At 36.4% G+C, this 20849-nt stretch overlaps 2 protein-coding genes across 3 annotated transcripts; one reads left to right on the top strand and one right to left on the bottom strand.

The window, feature by feature from the left end:
• The first annotated feature begins 838 nt into the window (after nucleotides 1-838).
• CCDC152 (coiled-coil domain containing 152) lies at nucleotides 839-13007 on the top strand. Its single transcript, XM_058824348.1, has 8 exons — nucleotides 839-925; nucleotides 1945-2050; nucleotides 7669-7737; nucleotides 8830-8894; nucleotides 10371-10473; nucleotides 11176-11303; nucleotides 12230-12316; nucleotides 12885-13007. The coding sequence occupies exons 1-8, from the start codon at nucleotides 839-841 to the stop codon at nucleotides 13005-13007; spliced, it is 768 nt and encodes a 255-aa protein (XP_058680331.1).
• Nucleotides 13008-13067: 60 nt separating this feature from the next.
• SELENOP (selenoprotein P) lies at nucleotides 13068-20624 on the bottom strand. Of its 2 annotated transcripts, none has more exons than XM_058824346.1 (5): nucleotides 20569-20624; nucleotides 18855-19058; nucleotides 17475-17687; nucleotides 15750-15867; nucleotides 13068-14891 (listed from the first exon to the last, which is right to left on the bottom strand). In XM_058824346.1, exons 2-5 carry the CDS (start codon nucleotides 19043-19045, stop codon nucleotides 14229-14231), a joined length of 1185 nt encoding a protein of 394 aa, XP_058680329.1. In that variant the 5' UTR covers nucleotides 19046-19058; nucleotides 20569-20624; the 3' UTR covers nucleotides 13068-14228. The 2 variants fall into 2 exon arrangements, with proteins under 2 accessions (XP_058680329.1, XP_058680330.1); XM_058824347.1 differs by having other exon boundaries at nucleotides 14247-14891.
• Between the last annotated feature and the right edge of the window lie 225 nt (nucleotides 20625-20849).

Here is a 20849-nt window from a genome sequence, read left to right as displayed (position 1 = left end):
CCTATTTTTGCCTAACTGTACTGCAAGTATTTCTGTCTGGAAACTCATTCAGTTTCTGGGTAGTGAACACATTTTAACTTCTAGTTCATCTCTCTGATTGCAATTTTTTTGTTATTTGTAAAAAGGCTGTTCACACATTTCCACATAGAAGTGGTGATTTTGTTTGGACCACATGGTTTACTAGTAGGTATTGGAATTTTTGTCTCATGGAGCCTGATGTTGAGAAATAGTTTGAATATTTTTAGAAGCATTCATGTTGTGTATTTCAGATCCATCTTGCAAATACATGTTGAAGATTCTGTAAGTAGAATTTACAAAAATAGGGGTTATGTTAAAAATCTGGAACTATATGGGTGCCTTTCAAAATACTGTCTTTTTATTCTGCAGCAAGGTTTATGTGCCTATCCCTGATTTAGCGCTTGTTGTTTATAAGAAAATATGTAAGTACCTTTAAACCTGAGTAGCCAAGTATTAGAGCATCTACACAGATAAAAGATGCTGAAATAATATGTGCCCGGTGCATTATTCTGTCTATGGAAGTGAATCCAGATTAACTTTTTTAATTACAGCAAACTTTCCAAATTCAGCCACAATACATCAGCTTGGGGGGTATTGTTTGGGCTTTCTGACATTCATTGTATTTCCCAGAAATGCAAGATCTTAAATAGACTGAAGTTTATCTTCAATGCAAAAATAGTTTTAATTTTTAAAAAGAGTCTTCTTTGTTATTCTTACATTTTTGCCTTAGATTTTATGTCGCGTTAATGATAAATATATTAATTTATAGGTTTTTTTTACATATATCTAGTCATCATTTGATTATACGATCCAGAAATAAATGAATCATAGTGATGAAGAAACTATGAAAAAAACCAGTATAGTGAACCTTGATAAGCTTTTATATGACTTCTCAGAGATAGAAAAAGTAAGTGAAGAAGGTAAAAAATGTTGAGACTGCCACCTATAATTATTGTGTGACATTTTCAAAATTTTTTTGAAAATGTTAAATTGTATCAGATTACTGTTATGCCTTGTAATACCAACTTCCTTTGGAAAGCTCTTTGTATTGACTGTATCCTGGAGACATAGGAGTGGACTCTGAGTGAAATCTGAGAAGCCTTTGTTTCTGTGCTAGGATTTTAATCATCCAGAGGCCAAACTGGCTTTCTTAGGAAGACTCTGGAAGATGATGTTGAAGATTAACTGCATTGCACTGCTTTCATAGGATCACAGAATCGTTTTGGCTGGAAGGGACCTTATAGACCACCTAGTTCCAACCTCCCCTCGCTAGACCACATGGTCTAATGCTGGGGTATCCTTTCAGAAGTTGTTCCTTGTCCTAGAAAAATGTCATTCCCTTATCAGGAGCATGAATTCCTACATTCCATATGCATTGATCTTCCTTTATCTTATGTGTGGGTCATTTCTCCAATGATTGACCCTCTGAAGAAAATCAGTACTGCGTTTCTTTTAGACTGATGTTGATCAGCTTTCTGCTGATTCCTGGCCAGCAAATCCATACTAGAGGTAGTATAAAAGGAGCACCTGAAATAAATTTAGCATTTCTCTTGGAATAAACTTATTATACCAGTTCCTATTCCCACATATTGTTCAAGTTGTTGCTCTGCAAGAGTGTTGACAGCCTCATATGCAAAGCAGTAGAAAGAACCTTGCAGGGGATTGACCCGGACTCTGGGCTGTATGACTGAGAGGAAAATAGTTTATAACTCGTTATGTAAGTCAGCATTCTTAGTTCTGCAGGGTAAACTTGGAACAGTAAAGGATCTCAAGTCTAGTATCATTTTTCTATATAAAGGAATATCCTGAATGGGAAATATTACAGGTTTGGACTGCAGTATTGTGGAATTGTTAAATTTTTTATTCACTTAAAACTCAAAACTTAAAACATGTTAATATAATGTTAGTCCCTCTCCAATTTTCTAGAAAATATCAGAAATCAATGATGCAAATAACCTACTGATTCATCAGCTGGAAAAATGTAACAGATTGCTAGCATTAAGCCAATCAAAGGAGGAATCAGTAAAAGAGGGTAAGTTACTTTATTAGATAGGTATGATTTTTGCATGTATTCAAGAAATTCTGAGAGATATTTCCATTATTTTCAGCCATAAAAAATAACAGGGAAAAAATATGGAAAAAGCAGTAATGCCTAACCCTGAATGGTAATGAAATCCATCTCATAGTAAATACTAATATTTATATTAATATTATGAGGATTCAGACTGTTCAATGGATGCTAATAAAACTTCATTTACCATTATAAGTGGGAATTACAAGTCTATAATCATAATGAAAAAGTTGTGAAACAAAGGAGGAATTACAGGGAAAACTATAAAATTAAGATTTGTTTTATTCTAGAACTGTTTTCAGATGAGTATTTGAAATGAGAAACAATATCTAGTGCTTAGCATGGATTTGTGGTTGCTTATTCTTCTGTAGTTTGTAAAGTAGCTGAAATGTGCATCTTTTGTAGGACTTCCATCTCTGGGAAGTCAGCCTGCTAAAAGTTGGGAAGCAAGGTAGGAATAAACTTAGTTTCACACAGGAGGGAGATTGCCAGTCGGGTTTTATTTCAATCTTCACTAGGACTTGGATAATTTAGCATAATCAGAAACTGAGCAAGGAAACTGAGCTATTGAGTGAGTAAAGTTTGCTTATGATGATAAATCTCTTCAGATAGACCAAAAAGTCATGGTACAAGATGACGGGGGACATGGAGACCAGTAGCAGCACAAATGGGAGGCATTTTTTATAAACAATGGTTGATGTTAGTCGGTTGCTTTTCAGGAAAGAGGTCTTGGTGTCCTCTAAACAGTTCTCATAAAATATTTTTATTCTCTTAAAATATTTGTATTCTCTTAAAATATCAGTAGACAAAGAAGCAAACACTGTGGTAGGCAGGATGATGAAAAAAAAGAGAAATAAGCATTGTGACTCTGTAAGGTCTGTGATTTTTATGTCATGTTCTGGTCCACACATCTCAAGATAGACAATAGCACAACTGGAAAAGGTAACAGGGAAGGAGGCAAGGCTTGGTATTGCTAGGAGGGAGCAAGGTACAAGGAATCAGCAACTACTCCTGTAACAAAGACCATGGATGTAGGGGCTTAACCGTGCAAGGCTCACTCCCACTGCGCCCGTGCAGGGCTGGCCCAGCGAGGACTGCCACGGTCAGCCAAAAGTCTACATTAAAAAACAAGTCTGTACTGATGAGAGTGACTCCGGAGGCTGAGTCAGAATGGAGTTCAGAAATGGTTACAAAGGCCAGACATGGCCCAAGGATCTCTACTTAATCCCAAGTGAAGAGGCAGATCTGATGTCAAGCCAGAAAATCACTCCCTAGGTCATGACCAGGGTCTAGTGTGTGCCTGTCACACAACTGCAGCATAGGCCAAGGGCAAAAACCTCTGTTTACAAGCAGCTCCCATGGGAAGAAGGGATGGCTGTTTCTGAATCTGCTCCAGCCTTTTTTTCAATGTCACCATCTATACTCTTTCTGAGATGGACTTGTGTCCAGCCAAACACCCAGAAGGTGCATGGGGGAAAATGCACCTGGGGCTTTCACAAGTTTGGTCACAATTTTGGGACATTTGAGGGAAGACTCGTTGGCTGGGAATTTTTCAGCCAAGGTAAAGAATAGAGCTGATATGACTCATAGCTGTAAAATTGTGAATGGCACAGAGAAAGTGATTACAGAATAGAATATTAATTTTCTAATGTAATAAAAAAACTAGATGGAAATAAAACTTGTATATTGATTTAAAGCTAACAAAAGGAGGAACTTTGCCACACATTACAAAATAAAGTTAAATCAGTTCCACAGAAGCCTGTGCATAACAGAAGTATATATTAATTTTAAAAAATGGAAAAAAAATTTAAAACAACAAACTTTTAAACACAAAGACAGTATCGCTCATTGTCCCCTTCATTCTCTGTTTGGGAAGTTGAGAGGATGTACTAATGATAGCATTTATCTAGCTTTTTTTTCATCTTTCCTGAATTATCTCATAGTGTGTATTGTGAAGTGGCATAGTGAAGTGGATGGAACTTTGGTTTGAGTCAGAAACACTAGTTTCTCTGTTAAGCACAAAAGTCAGACAGTGCAGGACAGTCACTCAGAAACAGAAGAGGCTTCTTTATTGATGAAACTAGAAAGGAGTGGGTTGATATAAAACAATTTGTAAAAAAGGAAAGGAAAAGTTGGACAAAAAGAAGAAATAATTCTTACTATAGAACCTATGATATAAAAGGTAGCAGAGAAAATGAAAGAGACAACTTAGGAAACCAGAACTGCTGGGATGACTGCAACAAGAGGAATGGACTGAAAACAGATCAAAGTCAGAAGAGAGATTTGAGCTTTGTAAACAGTATTGCCTCGCTTTCATGAGATAAGAGAGAAATTATTTGTTGAGATAGTTAACGCTGATATAACTGAAGAGAACAGGCTCTGGAGCTTCTTTTGAAACACAGGACGAAAAAAAGAAGCATGGGTGGCAGAAGTCCAAGTAAAAATACTAGAGCAATCAGCCTGAAATATGAACTAATGTTTCAGCAACAGGGATAGTCAGGAAAAAACAAACCTTAACAATATTGAAGTCATAGGAATAGTGCCGATATAGACAGGAGACAGAACTGCTGTAAGACAAGGATCGTGGTCAATGAGTAAGAGTAATTGCAGAGATATTAGTAACATTGACAAAAAGAAGTGAAAAGCGGGAAATTGGAACAGTGTGAGACATCCAAGAGGTGATTCTGAAAGCTATTTGATGATAATGAAGTAAAATATGAGTAAGACACCAAAGGGATAGAATTTATTTCGAAATAAAGACAATTATCACAGCTGCTCTGTTAGGTTAAGCTCAGAAAGGTGGTGGAGTCTCCCCCACTGGAGCCATTCAAGAACCATCTGGGTGCAATCCTGTGCCATGTGCTCTGGGATGGCCTGCCTGAGCACAGAGGTTGGGCGGGATAACCCAGTAAGGACCCTTTCTGTGGTTCTGTGATTCTGTGAGTCTGTACTTACCAGTAAGGTAAACTATTAGATTAATGCGCTTACCAATAAGGTAAACCCTTCAAATATCAGGACATGAAATGCTTGTAAGTTTATTATTTTGAACTGTATTCATTATTGGTGCTCATAAAGTAGAGTTTCAAAAAAAAGCCTTGGACAGAAAATTGACAGAAACTGTAGCAGAGAGTATCACAGGAACCTTCAGGAAAACAGTTAACATGTTAGATGAGCAGAGCCTGTGAATAGTAGTGATGACATTAAGAGTGTTTCAAAAATATGTGAAACGCTGGTGTAGTGATTATAAATTAGTAAGTCTATAACATTTCTAAACTATTTTTATGTTTCTTTTTGCAATTGATAGAAATGGTCTTTGTGCCTTTATTAAATTGATACTGACCCTTCAAAAGAGGTAATAGCATATGTGGTATTCAGAATCAGAGTAATAAAACTTTTGCATCTAATAGTTAAATTCTTTATAAAAACCTTTGTCAAAAGTCTTTCCTAGAACTGTTCATGGTAAAAGGAGATTGGAAATTCTGAAAAAAAAGACAAAGGAACAAGGAAACACCTAAAAATCAAGGGAGAGGGCAGTGAAACGCTTATATCCAGGATAACATGGAAAAAGAAAGGCAGATTGGCCTGCATATACACTCTCTGAAAGATCATAAATTAATCATTTTCTGTTGATACGTTCTTTGCTTAAAAAAAAGATGAGATTCAAGAAACCAGTTTTTGTTTTGTGTACTTAATTGCAGATCCATTTTAGATACAAGTCTGACATCTTTATTTTCTACTCTTAAACCTTTTCTGTGGTGTCTAAATAGACTCTTGTGATGCTACAGTTCTGAATTAAATTCTAATGTAGTTTTCTAAAAGAAAGCACATTTTTGTCTGAAATACTTAAGGAGGTTCTATTTAGCATCTTCAGGGTTGTGTATTTATTTATTTGGCATTTCTAAGGTGTTAAAGGAAAAAGTGGTTGATGTAATTACCCTATTAAAAAATCAATTATAAATACAGATGAACACTTATGCTGTTCAGTCTTTCTTTATGTAGGCAGTATTCCTTACAGGGAATAAGCTACACAGGATCCATAACAGAGGCTATGACAGTGATCTGCAAGGCTGCAAATATTAAGTTCTGCTTCTCTTCCTTAATATAGGCAAGCAAAACTTCTTGGTTCCCAGGATTTTTTTTTTTCCAGTCGCAAAATTAAGTACATAAGAGATTTGCAAAGATATATCCTTTAAAGATAAGAAAGATAAGCAGATATTCTTGGGACTGTACAAAAGAGTGGCTTACACTTAAAAAATTGTGATTCTTTTTAAAGACTAGCTGCTGCTCTACTGTTGACTCAGATGTCTTTCCAAATTGTGCATGAATTACAAGCATCTGAGTTAATTTCCATACATTTTCAAATGGGAGGAAATTTGTAGTACAACTAGTTGGTACAGACGGGCATGCTGATCTCGTCTTTCCGACTGTGAATACGGTTTTTCCACAGTTGCTTTTGATCCGGCACAGGAACTGAGGGGCAGGCAATGTTTCTGTGCTGCTCGTGCTCCCTCTGCTGTGTTTTTTTGGAAACCCGGAACGGAAAAAGGTGTCTGGCTAACGTGCTCGGCTGCATGAAAAAACTTGATGGAAGATTAGGCTGACGGTCAAAAAGACGGAGCGGAAAACTGAACCTGTTAGCTGGGATCTTAGTTCATCTTCCTCACTTGTAATGTAGTCTTCAGCGGTATGATAGACAGTTTTCAAAAGGGCTTTGGTTTGATAAGATGAATAACTTATTTAGCAAACTTTGATGTGTTGTGGAAATGAAAAGCCATTTAGGAAACACAGTGGTCCTCAGGAAAGAGAAAGAGAAGTTTTAAAAGTAAGCAACCTCTGTTGTAGAGCCTCTGCTGTTCTCAGTCTTTGACAGTTTTGTGACTCTACTGATAAACTTACAATGAACATAAAGGATAAAAGTCATATTAATGAAAACCAAATCCTGTATTACAGGAAGTACGCATGGTATTTGAATATTAAAAATTCAGTTTTAAAAATAAAATTATGAAATACAACTGTGTAAACTGATAGGAGCTTGCATATATAATTCTGTTGTATAAAATGAGATAATGGAACCATAGCACATATTCTGAATCTCTCAAAGCTTATGTTGAGCCATAAGATGAATGTTATATGCATCAAGAAAGGGGTAAAAAAGGGGTGAGAGACTGCAATGAGTGGATTCTCTTGGTCTTGTTGAAAAGAAAATTGCCAAAGAAATGCTGTCAGGAAAGCAAGTCAGTTTCATTAAATACATCAAATTGCTGGAAGGCTGATATGGAAAACTTCTAGTATTGCCCAGAAAACAAAAAGATACTTGTTTTCTGACTAGAAACAAACATTTAATACTTTTATGAAATTGTTTGTATTGCTTCATAAAATTGATTTTAATCTATCATCAAACTAAAAGCTAAAATTAAGCAGTAACCATGTAATAATAATCTATTATCTCTACAGTCAGTAAAAAGACTTAGAGTAATATTTAACGAAAATTATTACAAAATATTTGATAAAATTTTGTGAACAAAATGTAAATTTGCAAAGACACTATTCAAAAATACTGGGTCTTTAATTTCTTTCAGAGTGCAGTGCTCTACAGAATGTGATAAGGGGTCTAACACAAACCATTGAAAACCAGTGTAACGTGAAAGGTAAAGGCAAAAAATGCTATTTTATATATATGCTGTACTGTAATTTCGAATGAGCAGGCATTTAATTTTTTCATTTAACTTTACTGAATTTTTTCAGACACAGAAACTTACTGGCAGGCAAAGAGAAACAAAAAACAATTTCTTAAATCAATCGTGCGCAGTAATAAATGTCTCTTGCCATTATTGCCATAGTTTACTTAGTAACTGCCTCCGGAAGGTTCTTTTAATCTATAGTTGTGCTTTAAATTCATTGTAGCATAACATAAGCAATTTTACAAAAGGTGAGAAAGTATCAGTCAGCTGTTAGATTGTAGACTATTCAAGTGTTTATGCAGTTTTTATCACTGTGTTAAACCAGCGAGTCTTAATTCTTAGTATACAATGTTATTAAATGTATTGCTGTTATCCACATTGACAACTATTGCTGTTATTGCTGTTATCCACATTAACAACTATTGCTGTTATTGCTGTTATCCACATTGACAACTACTCATTTTTACTTGAAAAAAAAATAAGTGTTTACTATATTTTTATACTACAGCTCAGCAGCACACCATGAAGTTAACTTTATAACGATTATGCATTCAAGGCATATTAACATATATAAATAAACCTCTAGCATTGGAAGTATACAGATGTTTTTAATACTTAAATTGATACTAATAATTTTTAAAAATCTATTTTCTTTAAATTCTGTGTTTGCATAGTTTTCTGATTTTTGGGAAACAGGTACTGAAGAACTTGTATCTTCCCATTTGAATCTGTTGTAGCCATGATAATAGTCTTTTATTTCCTGAGTCAAAGAAATTTGCATCTAAATTTTCCTGAATGCATCATTTATTAGAAGCCTAAAGAAAGTTCTAAGTAGTAATACCAAGTAAATGTTATGATTAAACCTAAACTATGATTTTTCTTGTTAAAAAAATGGAAACAGACAGTATGTGGTTCTGTAACGATGATTATGTCTACAAAAATAGTTCCTCAAAGTTCAGCAAAGTCAAAAAACACAAGTAATTTCCTTATTCCTCTTTCATGCTAAAGAAATTGTCAAAATGTACTTTGCAGTGTACCATATAGTTTTTGTTTATTTAGATGAAAATGATAGACTGAGGGGAACCATTCACATCTTGGAAGATAAATTAAAGACTTGTGAAGAGGTATGTCACAAATTATCATTCTTTAGGTAAAGGAATAACACTGCATCTCTATTATGCTGTACATCTTTTTGTTTAGTATCTGCTATTGATACTCTTATTAGTGCTCTTCTGTTAATATTTTTCATGTGTAAAAAGAGAAGGATTGTTCTCATGATAGTTTCCATGTGAGAAGGTGTAGAAGAACTAAGAGGTCAAAATTCCTTGGTGCTGAGAACTTTGGCTCAATTTAAGATGCACTCGGGGTTTTTTAGCTGTATTTAGCTTTAAATTCAAATTCATCATCATCATTCTAATCCCTTGCACTAAAAAAAAAATTTCATGTGGGAGTAGGATTTTCACATTGAAGATGTCTGGTTGCGCTGCCAGAGAATCAGGCGTGGTCTGAATTTTGTCCAGTTTATTGAGGAATAAATATTACAAAGATTGTAAGTCTCTATTTCTTATCTGTACCTCATAATAAATTCCATATATGATCTCTGTACTTTGTATCTGTGGCACTCATTTTTGCAAAGGAGGTAAAACCAGCAGCACTAGTCATAGTTCTCTGTTTTCATAGTTCTCCGTGTGGAGAGTGCAGATGTGTTATCTGTTTAGGATCAGGAATCTCACTGCTGATTTCCTTTGCCTGTGTTTGTGCTATAAGTTAAACTTAAATATTAGTATCAGTAGAGCTATTATCTTGACTGTTCAAGTAAAAAATGAGTATTGCCTTCTGAAGGATATGATAAACTATTATTTCACCTATTAAACACATGTGAGCATGGTGGGACTTCCTGGTGTCATTCTGAAGGCGCCTGACCACGTTCCCATATCCTGATCCCCAGTCAGTGACTGCCTTGGTGAGTGTCCCGAGGCACTGCTCTGGTGAGTGGCAATCTTGTCAGAAGGCTGCAACAAGAGCTTTGGAGTCAGCACCTCAATAGTGGCAGCTACAGACAATTCCTTGAAAATTCTGGAGTCCCTACTGGAGTAAATTTATAACTGGCATCTTCAAACTTTGAACGTCAGTGGCAGTAGCATCACTGCTGCTGGTATCACTGATGTGTCTCTTGCTGCCAACATGGAATTGTGAATTCTTTGTGCAAGCAATACTAACAAAACACACACTTGAATCATGCAATCCTTGAGTCAAAAACCCACAAAGGTGAAACTGTTGTCCCTTAACTAACTGCATCATTGTGTCAGATCCTGTTCTCTGGAAGGGAATATTACCTCTCCATTTGCCTGTTCTCCTAAGAAGTACAGTTTCCAATTTTATATTAACAGATAGCTGTAATACAATGAAATCTGCTATGTTTTTAATCTGTGGACTCCAGCCAGACTGTGTAAGTAATTGGGCATTTAAATTTACAAGACTGAGGATAAAACAAGTACTGAATTATATAGTACTGTATATTTTTACATGATGGTTGTGCTTTGCAGAAGGCTAAGAGCACAGAAACTGAAAGATCTTTACAAAACATTTTACCTTCACAGGAGTATAAGGATCAAATTGAGAAACTCATGACAGAAATTAAAAACAAAGAGGAAGACCACAAATTAGAAATAACGCAGCTGAATTGCGATACAAGGAAAAAATGTAAGTTCTCTGAAGACTGAATGCTTTAGCAATGTGTCACCTGTAGATGCTGTGTTTTGTCTAGGATAAATATGAGTTCCACTTCTTGGTGGAAACATGTGAATGCTAGAAGTGGGCAGTGTTTAATACAATTTTATTTTCGATGAAGAGAGCAGACAGTGGTAATGAAGCAATAGTACAGCAACACAGGATGAGCAGAAACTCCCAGATAGATAGAACAAATGCTGGGAATGTGGGCATAAAGATCAGAAGGAATGAAATTTTGAGTTAAGTGTCAACTGGAACCTTTGAACTGTAAGCTAGATTGCTGTTTGAATCTTCTATCTGTGTTCAGGAGAGTAGAACATTATTTTCACAAATAAATAGTACTTCAGTGAGGAAAAAACTGATTTCTATGTTCATTTGCTCCATTAGAGATATAACCTTAAAAAGTAGGATTTTTTTGGTCATCCATATGAAAACAAGGAAAGTTTTTGTAAATTATATGCCTTTTTAAAAAAGACACCATCTTACCGGTGTCTTTTTAAAAGGACAGTGTGGTTTTCATATAGTTTCAGTATGGTTTTTGCTTGAATTGTCTTCCAGTGAAATGTTTACCTGATGTTCAGGAAAGTTTTTAAATTTGGAAAATGATGTTTTATGATGTTCATCTATTTTATTTCATCTACTATAATAATAATTTTGGTGTTACTGTGTTGCTAGTTGAAGTAAAAGAAATGGAGTATAGAGAAGAGAGAGAGAAAAAAGAACTGGAAATATTAGAGCTAACTAGACAGTTGAAAATTCAAAATGAAGAGAAGCAGAATGAAATAATTAAACTGCAGATAGAGGTATGCGTTACAAAGCTGACTTAAAGATGAACTGGGCATTGGGTAAACTTCAAAGAGACTGTGTAGTGAAAAAATATTAATTAGTACTTAACAAAGTAATATGATGGAATCTAGAAAACTTAATTATTTATTGTCTTTATGAGGATCAGTGGCAGGTACTCCCTTCCACAATGGTAACTGACTCCTGCTCAGGAGTCAAGTTCCACCTACTATGTAGGGAGACTGAAGGTGGCTCTCTTCTTGTTCCAAATTAAATTACTTAGAAACAGTTTTAGATTTTGAGCTATTAAAAAATGCAACAATGTCTTCTGCTTAACTTTCTTGGTTTTAATTTCTGAATGGTGAGAATACATATATTTTAAAATAAAAGTAAAAAAAAATTTCTAATCCTGCAGAGATTGAAGCGAGAGCATTCAACATGTATTTCATTGCTCATGTTTTAAAACACTCTCATTAAAGAAAGAATTAAGGAAATACGTCAAACCTTTCACACAACAAAAAAGAAATAAGATGTGGCAGTGTTCAGGCTGACTTGTCCTTGGAACGTAAGAGAAGAATGATGGTTCTGAAGGATATTAGCACCTTCTGTATTTTCTCCTCATGTAGATATGAGGCTGAGAAGCCTTCAATTTTATTCTTTTTTTCAGAAGCATCTTTTTTATCTACATGGTTTTAGTTGATCATGTTTGTACTACTTTTGCAAAACTTTGAGGCTTCTTTTAAAGAAATACAGTTTGTAACTGCATTCTTCTTAAAATAAATATAAGCAGCCTTGTTTCTCTAGACTTAGTAGAAAGGCTTACTGCTACTACTCTCAGGTAAAAGAATACAATTAATAAAAAGTGAAAATTATGCTTGACATATTTAATATACCTTCCCCTGCCCCCGTTCATTCTCACCGTTTTGTCTTTGCCCGATTCTTTCAGTTCAATGCTAAATTGGCAAGAGCTCAGGATAAGACCACCAAGGCCTTTTCAGACGCTTCAGTCTTGCCACAAAGTATCTATCGAAGGGTAGGTGCTTTCATAGGGTGCAGCACATAGATACTGTTCCAGGGTGTTTGAAACAGGAGTTCCCTGGGGCTTCTCCATGTGCTCTCTCCCACACGCCCCTCCCACCTCTACATAACCCAATTCATAGAATCATAGAATAATTTAAGATAGAAAAGGTTTTTAAGATCATCAGCTCCAACTGTCATGGCTCTTGACATACTGATACTACCGCAGGAAAGCAACAATGAAGAGCAACATGTGAGGTTGTTTTACTGCAGAATTGTTAACCTGGAAACTTAGATCTGACATCAGTGACACTGATATAATACTCTGCATATGCTTGGGGTTTGAGTTTTGTTTGTTGTTTTGGTTTTTTTGGGTTTTTTTTTTTTTTTTTTTTTTTTGTAGGCTTAAAACTTTGGGATGGCAGAAAAACAGGATTCTGGGGAAATAGTTTTTGTAATTTTGTGATACAAAATACTGAGGAAAATATTCTTATTAGAATATATCTTACTTGCAGTAGCAAAACAAATTGTTACACAATTTTATGTGATGTTTAAGAATGAAGCCTTTGCCTGTACTTTTGCAGAAGCTGCAGCATCTCCAGGAAGAGAAAAACAAGGAAATTGAAATTCTACGAAACACCATAAGAGATTTGGAGCAACGTCTTAATAAAGGTCAAGACCTGCCCTTCAAACGGAGGAGATTCTGACTAAATGACTTGAAGTATTTCAGTGTTTCAAATTCTGCATCTCAAAATAAAAACAAGATATGAAGAAAGTATGTTTTATTGAAAACACTCTTGTCAAACATTCCAAAGGCATGCATTCTGTATGTATTCAAAGCTACTCTCTTGCTAATCAGCATTCACAATAAAAAGGTTCAGGTTTTGTAGGAGTAGTAATTTCCCTATTAAACCGTCATTAATTATGGTGTATGCTTTCATAGCAGTTTTCTTTTCATGAATATTCTCTTCTTCATCCAGGATCCTTCGAACAACTGGATTTACTTCCATTCAGTTAATCAAACATTAGGAATGCTAGGCTATAGACAGAGAAGTGATACAAGTTTAAGTGGTATATTATGTTAATTGATATGGATTGCTAATTGGTACAGATTTATCAAATTCAGCATTGTTATAAACAAAGATCAACATTACACCAAGATTAAACTTGTTTCATCCCACCTTCTTTTTGATTCTGACTCTCAGTTGTTGACGCTATTTCTCACTTCAGGATGATCTAATTGATTCAGTAGGATTTTACATGCTGTAGCAGTATGCATTAATGGACACTCTTATTGTACCTAAGAGCCACAAAGCTCTTAGCTTTGTTAAAAAAGCTTTGTCAAAGTTAAGTATATCAATCTGTTACTTAAAAATAAAGCAGTTACTGTCTATATATTACATTTTTATGTGGAATTATTCTGTCACATTGCTTAGGAGTAAGTTTTGCTTTTACATGATTTGTATCCCCAGGTTAGAAAAAAAAACAAACTTCAAATCCATTGTCTTCCTAATGTAAAATGATTAAAGTATCTGTCTTGGTTTTCTTCTGTTCTTGACTGCAAAACCTCAGACAGGAGCCCCTAGGTCATAGTTTATGCTCCTGTCCTCACAAATGCAAGCAGAATGTTAGAAGAGAAACAAGAAAGACAAATTAATCGAGAATGCAGACACCTTCCCAGTGGAACTGAAAAACAAACTAGGAGTCAACCAAATTCCTTTAGATCATGAAGATTTTCACTGATGGAATTAGACAGATATTCAATCATTCTAAGAGTGCTGCTCTAAAAATACCCTTCTTTGCAATTTTCCCATACCTGTCAGCACAATTTTGAATTTGGGGCAACAAAAACACTTAATCTGTTCATTTTTCTGCTCTTGCAAGTATATTAACTGAGCTAGTGTGACTCCCTTTTTTCTGGAAGGTGTTTAGTTTGTTTTTCAGGATCAGTTCCTTGCCTTTTCCTGTCACTGTCAGGTGTCACTAGTTTCACTTGCTCCTGCTGGTGATGAATGTCAGGCAGCAGAGAGCAGACGGCACTGTCAAGACTCAGTGACATCCTCTGCTGCCAGCTGCCCGTGTCACCTGCAAGAATTTGGTAGCGCTCCGCGACACTGTCAGGTGACAGAATTCCCTAGCTCTTCAAACAGAAGGTGTCGACAATGACAGGATCAGCTACCAGAGGTAGAGTCTGATCCTGTCTGCCAATTTCAGGTTAACTGGCTTTTGCAGCTGTTTTTCCCTTTCTTTTGTAGTTTTTTATCTTGTGGAATTTCCACAATTTCTCCTGGAGGGGCAGTGTCTACGTGCTCCTGACTACCTGTCTGATCGTGTCTGTGACGGCCAAAAAGCCTGTGGCGCCAGGCGCTGTGAGGATGATGTCTGTCAGTTTCAGCAGCAGCCTGGTGGTTCTCGTGTTTGGGATCACGACTGCCCTGGTGATGGTGGCGGTGGTGGTGGCGGCGGTGGTGGTGTCCATGTCTGTGCGGGCTGGTCTGGGAATGCTGGTCTGTTGGCTCAGGTTCTATCTCTGACAACTCTTCAACTGCTTTTTTAGTGATGTTTTCACAGACACCATCAATATCAGGTTCCTGAAAAACAGACGCTTGCATTAAATACAGGGCACTGTATTAAATTAAACTAGATGTAAAAGATTAACTGGCATTTTTGCAGAGCATGAAAGACACTTTTAAGTTATTAGCGCTATTTTGCTGAACATATGAATATATAAGAAATAGCCTTGTGCTGTCACACCACTGTCAACTAGACAGGGCTTTTTAGCAATTATAATTCCAGTAATTGCTAATAACAATTATTCTTATCCTAGATCCTACATCTGACCTGTCTATGGTCTACATTTAGCTAGAATGCTGCACAATGGGATCAAAAACTATTATTTTTGTTGAACTTCCATGAAGTATATACATTTCTTGATAATCTTTAGAAGTATTTCTGGTCTTGAATGATTCACTAAAGAAAGCTACCCTTCTTTTATAGCAGTAACAATAATTTGTCACCTTGTATTATCACTTTTTTAAAATAACTCCTGTAGACTGTGTTTAAATGCAAACTACAATAAATAGTAACACAAACCAGCTAGAGTTTGATTCCTGGGTTTAAAAAAAATATGTACTTACCCATCCCACAAAATTAGAGTAGTTAATTGCTCACTACCTCTATAGCTCTACAATCAGAATTACTCTCCAAGATTGCATTACATTTCTGACAATTACTTGCATTTCTATCAAGGACAGGAATTCAGATAGGCAATCAGTCTATTCAAAATCAAATATCATTTGCTTAGAAAAATGCTTAAAAGCTATCTGTCAAGATGCATGAAATATGTAAATTCAAAATCATATATTTTTTTATTAAACACACTGAAATAATTTTTTAAATACCAATCAAATCCACTTTTCTATTATACACAGAATGAGACAAGAAAATACCATGTAAGAGCAGTTTCCACACTTGTTTTCGCAGTATGCAATCTTAATAGATTCTTCCACATATTGAAAATGCAGGAAGGAGTAGGGCATACCCAGATGATACACGAGACGGCCGCATCTAAGGAGAGAAAGGACTCTGTGGTTACAAATACCTACAACTAAATCCCTTTTCTTATGATCTCACTTTACTTGCACCAATCCACCCACACTGTACAGTTCCACAAGGAGTGTTTCTGTTCCAGTTCACAGGCAAATCCAGTATCTTCCTTACAATGCTTGCCTGCTCAGCTGCACTGGACAGGATGCGAAGCATCATTTCTGGCTGATGTGGTAGCTGCACTGCCAGAAGCCTTGTCCTAGAGTGGCACTAAAGACTGGCAGAGGTGCACTTGTTACAGACCCATTGGGATAATGAGAAGGGTTCTTTGCATAGTGGTCGCTGCACCCTAACCAGGTGTTTTTATGCAGCCTGACAGGTATTCTAACTGGGATGGACACTGTGGTGCACCTGCATTACTGATTTATTGTGCATGAGGGGATTGTTACAGTGCTTGCTTGCCTCCTGTCTGCACTTGAGGGTTCTGATATGCCCTTGACTGAACAACTGATCTGCTCAGAGGAGCTGTAGAAAATGCCAGAACCTGTACACATGGGCAGCTTGTTCAGTGCCAACACACAGTCCCCTGGCCTTAGCTCCCCATATGCGGACTGCATGTTTAGGACCAGCAGCAGGCAAAGCTTGTGTGGCTAAGGCACAATAAGAACAGAGATTCCTAGACCCATCACAGATCATGGCCAGGCTAGTGCTAAGCGAATTCATAATGTACACATACCCTGTGTGTCAAGAGCACAGACCTGGTCAACCTTCCAAATGCTCTGAGCAAGGTGTCTGGGCCCCGTCCCAGACAAAATACAGCACTGCTCTCTTTGTCTGTTGTATGACATCAGCCTTCCTTACTTGGGCATATTTGCTGCTGTAACATTCAAGATCATTCATTCCACTGCCAGCTTCATCCCACAAACCTCATGTAGCTAATTTGTTCAAATTCATCATATTACAGAAAAGGAGTAACTTTCTAACTCTGTATTAAGCTTATTATGGTTTAGTATGAACTTGGAATGTTCATCACAGTAATATAAAGTAACAAGGATAGACATGTTTGAAGTGTAGGATTTTTCAATTAACTATCATCACATCAAAATCAAAAAATTGGGATTTCAGCTACAGTTCCTGCTGGTGCTGCCAAAATATACTTGTGGAAGAATCCTATATCAAAAAGCAATTTTCTTCTGAAGTTTTAAGTTTTACCTAATGTTTTACCTAATTTTTCCTTATATCTACATGGCATTTTCAACAACTCTCCTCAAAAAGTTTCCATGAGATAAAAGATTCCACTTTGACATGCATGGATGTAATGAAGTTATATGAAAATAAATATGCTACCAAAAAATGAACATGTTACCAAATTTCTCACTCACTTATGTTCATCTAAATCCATGGCAATTATAAAGAAAAAATATTTATTCAAAAATTACTTATGTAAAAGCAGATTTTGCTTTTGTAACTTTGTTTTTCCAGTAAATACTAGCGCTTCACATAGTTCAGCTTAGAAGCTGAGCATGATGTCTTTGTTTTTTGCATATCAATGACATGTTATAGAGATTTGCAAATCATTACTCAAAATACATGCAAATATTTTCCCATGTTTGTCTGTAAGCACACACCTGTCATAGATAAGAAAGTCATCCTTGTTTCCATTTAAAGTAGTCCACACATCCTCTTGGTGCTCATCTTGCTGGTAGACAGTAATGTAGTCTGAAACACGTTCTTTCAGTAGGTGAAATTCCCTCCGGGATTGAGCTCCCTGATGGTTGACAACCACATACGAGATGTTGACCAATCCTTCATTCTCTAACTTTACTCGCAGGTCCTCCAAACTAGTGGGAATGTAAAGAAGCAAGACCATAAATCATTAGAGAATCATGAGATTTGACACAAAAGTTAATATGCTCCATCTTGCTTTTATTAGACCTGTATGATGTGGAGTTTCTTCCATTTCGATTGTATTTTTCCTGTAGAATTGCTCTAGAAAACTTTTATTTTTCAGCTATGAGAAACAGTCTAGAATGTGGAACATTCTTCAGTTTTTTCTAAAATGTAAGAACCGAACCCAACTACTTTGAAAGCCAAACACAAAGCCCAGTTTTAACTTTGATGAAGCCACAGATGTTTTAAAATCAAATTCTTAATAAATTTGCAACGCCTATTATGATATGTAAGTGCAGCCTAGAGGGGCAAACTAAGGTGTTCTCACTGTGACTAAAATCCAAATCTGAAACTGGCACTATGAATTTTTAAACCAAAATAATTTCACAATTCCTAAATGAATCAAAGATAAGAGCTTTATGCAATTCCTGTTTGGCTCAGCTTGAAATTATTTTATTGCTATTGTTACTGTCATGATAGCTAATTATTTGCAAGGAGTAAGTTCTAGAAAATAGAGCACCCATGTCCCAGGTCTTGGATGAAAACCTAACACTGATGACTTCCTTGAATGCTTCATCAATTTTCTGATAGGACAGTATTTATCTTAGCTTATGGATTTTTAAAATATATATTGGATCTCTGAACGTAGGCTGAAAAGCCACATGAAAAGCACATGTTTTAGTTTATTTTTTCCCCTACAGGTTTTACATAAGAAATCAGTGATCACAAATCTCTCTATTTCAGGTGATCTAACAATGTTAAAGAATTGCAGTATTTCTTAGCTTCATCATTTTTGCTGCATTAATCATCTGTTGCTGTTTCTGTTGGGTGTGCCGGTGGCTTGGGTTTCATTCATGTCAAGTTGATCATACTATTTATTATGTTGGAAAGCTAATTTGGAGAAGATGATCTGCCAGTCAGGAGTAGGTCAAGAGATAAAGGATCCTGCCCACTGGCACAGAACCCTTCTGCTGATAGTGAGCCAGGTCACTGGGTCACACATGCCAGCTGGGATGGTGGCATTTGGGGCAGCTAGAGTCCATCTGAGTGCGTCTGTGGCAGGGCACACGAAGCATTCTCAGCTGGATAACAAAAATCGGGACGAGATCCACGCTTACCTGGAAGCCTGCCGCAGGCACAATAATCAGCTGGCCTGGAGGAGAGCCACCACTGTCACCGAGCCTCTGGAGTTCCACATGGGGTCCTCCTCCCCAATACGCCATTCTGGGGCCTCCTGGCAGTTCTGGATCTCTGTCCCTCCTCCTGGGAGGAGACAGAGGGCCAGAACTAGCCCCAGACGTGCCCACATGGCTGGGCTTTACCTGACAAGAGACAAAACAAACAAAGTAAGGCCAATGCCTAAACAAATTTCAAACTCTGAAATTCCCTTAAGAAAACAAGGCAGCATATTGGCTCGAAAAGAAAAGAAAAGAAAAGAAAAGAAAAGAAAAGAAAAGAAAAGAAAAGAAAAGAAAAGAAAAGAAAAGAAAAGAAAAGAAAAGAAAAGAAAAGAAACAAACTCCTCTGAGAAAAAATTTGAGCTCTTTGTTTACTGCTCAATTTCATTGGTTTTTCAGTAGAGCTCCTCTCTAATAGAGGTAGGTGTTTTTTCTTTGTGGTGCTCGAAGGTTTTTGTGGGTTTTTTTGTTACTGTGTTTGAACAGCTACAAAGTAAACATTCAGAATAACTAGATTTTTTTTCAGCGCTACTAATCTTTCTCTCTGTAATTTCTTTTTGACCATTTTTAACACTTCAGTGATTTTAAAGTGGCCTTGTTTCTTGTTTTTTTAAATAAATTGTAGCAAGCCTGTTTATGTCAGGAAGAATCTAGACCAGTTCACTCCAGTTACAGATAATTCCACTCTCTTAAAAGTACATGCACCAACGGCAGATCTCAGTACACAGTAAGTGCTACAGAACATAGCAGAAAATAATAAAAAATACTTCAAAATTTTTACAAGTCAGTCTGGAGTATCTGAATCCCATTGAGAAAAAACTATGAAGAAGTCAGGCACCAGAAACAATTTTGCAAAAACCAGAAATGGAAACTGAATTTCAGGACTCCTCAGATCTTATAAAATCTCATATCCATACTTAGTTCAGTTAATGTTTATGAAAATCAAAGCATATAAGAAATTCTATCATTACCTTTTCATTTTATTCCATTAACATCTCAGTTTTCGCTTAAACACATATTATCAAGAAATACTTAAAATTATAAAGTTGCTCCCCAACATGTCCTAGGTTGTGGAATTGTACAATTTCACCACTTACATCAAAGTCTCACAGTGACCACAAAACAGTTTGGAAACAATAGATTCTGATTAATAATACATGTTCCATCCATCTTGTCATAGCCTAAAAGATTAATAATAATTGACATTTTGAAGCAAGAGTGATTTGTTGCTGCATTTGTGAAATCCAGCTGTGCCTGACAGTTCTTTCCTGACATTCTAGGTAAAGTACTTTGGAGAATAAACTGCGGTCCAGTATATACCAACACAGCCTTTTTCCATTCTTTCCACACATCAGGAAAGTAGCCTGCCCTTATATCCATTATGAACACATGAGACTCTCATGACATTTTTATATCCTTCCTTGCCTTTCCAGCAGCCTTCTGCAGCACTGGCATGCAGCACCCAGCAACAGCTGTGTGCCCTGCAAGCTGCAGGGGAGCCATGTCCTGCCTTATACTTCTCTTCATATTTCAACTTTCAACTTAGTTTCCAACGGAAATTTCCACAGTCAGCCTTTTCAGCCAAAGAAACAAGCAAACACTCTGCCAAATCTTAAGTCATGAAGCTCTTTCACAGCAAACCCAGCACACTTACCCTTTTCTCCTCCCCCTTCTTGGCAGCTCTGCCTGGCTCCGCTGCAGAAGGAAACAGTGTGGGGAAAAGGGCTGTGGTATTTATATGGCTCTTGTTTATCTCACTTTGCAGATACAGTTCAAAGTTCAGGGAGCCTTTTCTGAATGACCCTGCAAGCAAAGGAAACCCCTTGAGCAAAAACTACCCAAAATATTTCTCCATTAACTAATCCCAAGTGGAAACCATTTCTTGAGTATAATAGTGAAGCATTTTTACTATCATGACTTTAAATATTTTGTTAT

The sequence above is a fragment of the Ammospiza caudacuta genome, chromosome Z, assembly GCF_027887145.1.
Source record: "Ammospiza caudacuta isolate bAmmCau1 chromosome Z, bAmmCau1.pri, whole genome shotgun sequence".
Classification (NCBI taxonomy): domain Eukaryota; kingdom Metazoa; phylum Chordata; class Aves; order Passeriformes; family Passerellidae; genus Ammospiza; species Ammospiza caudacuta.
The sequence above is the reverse complement of the archived record's forward strand: the minus strand, read 5'-3'. Positions and strand labels throughout refer to the sequence as shown.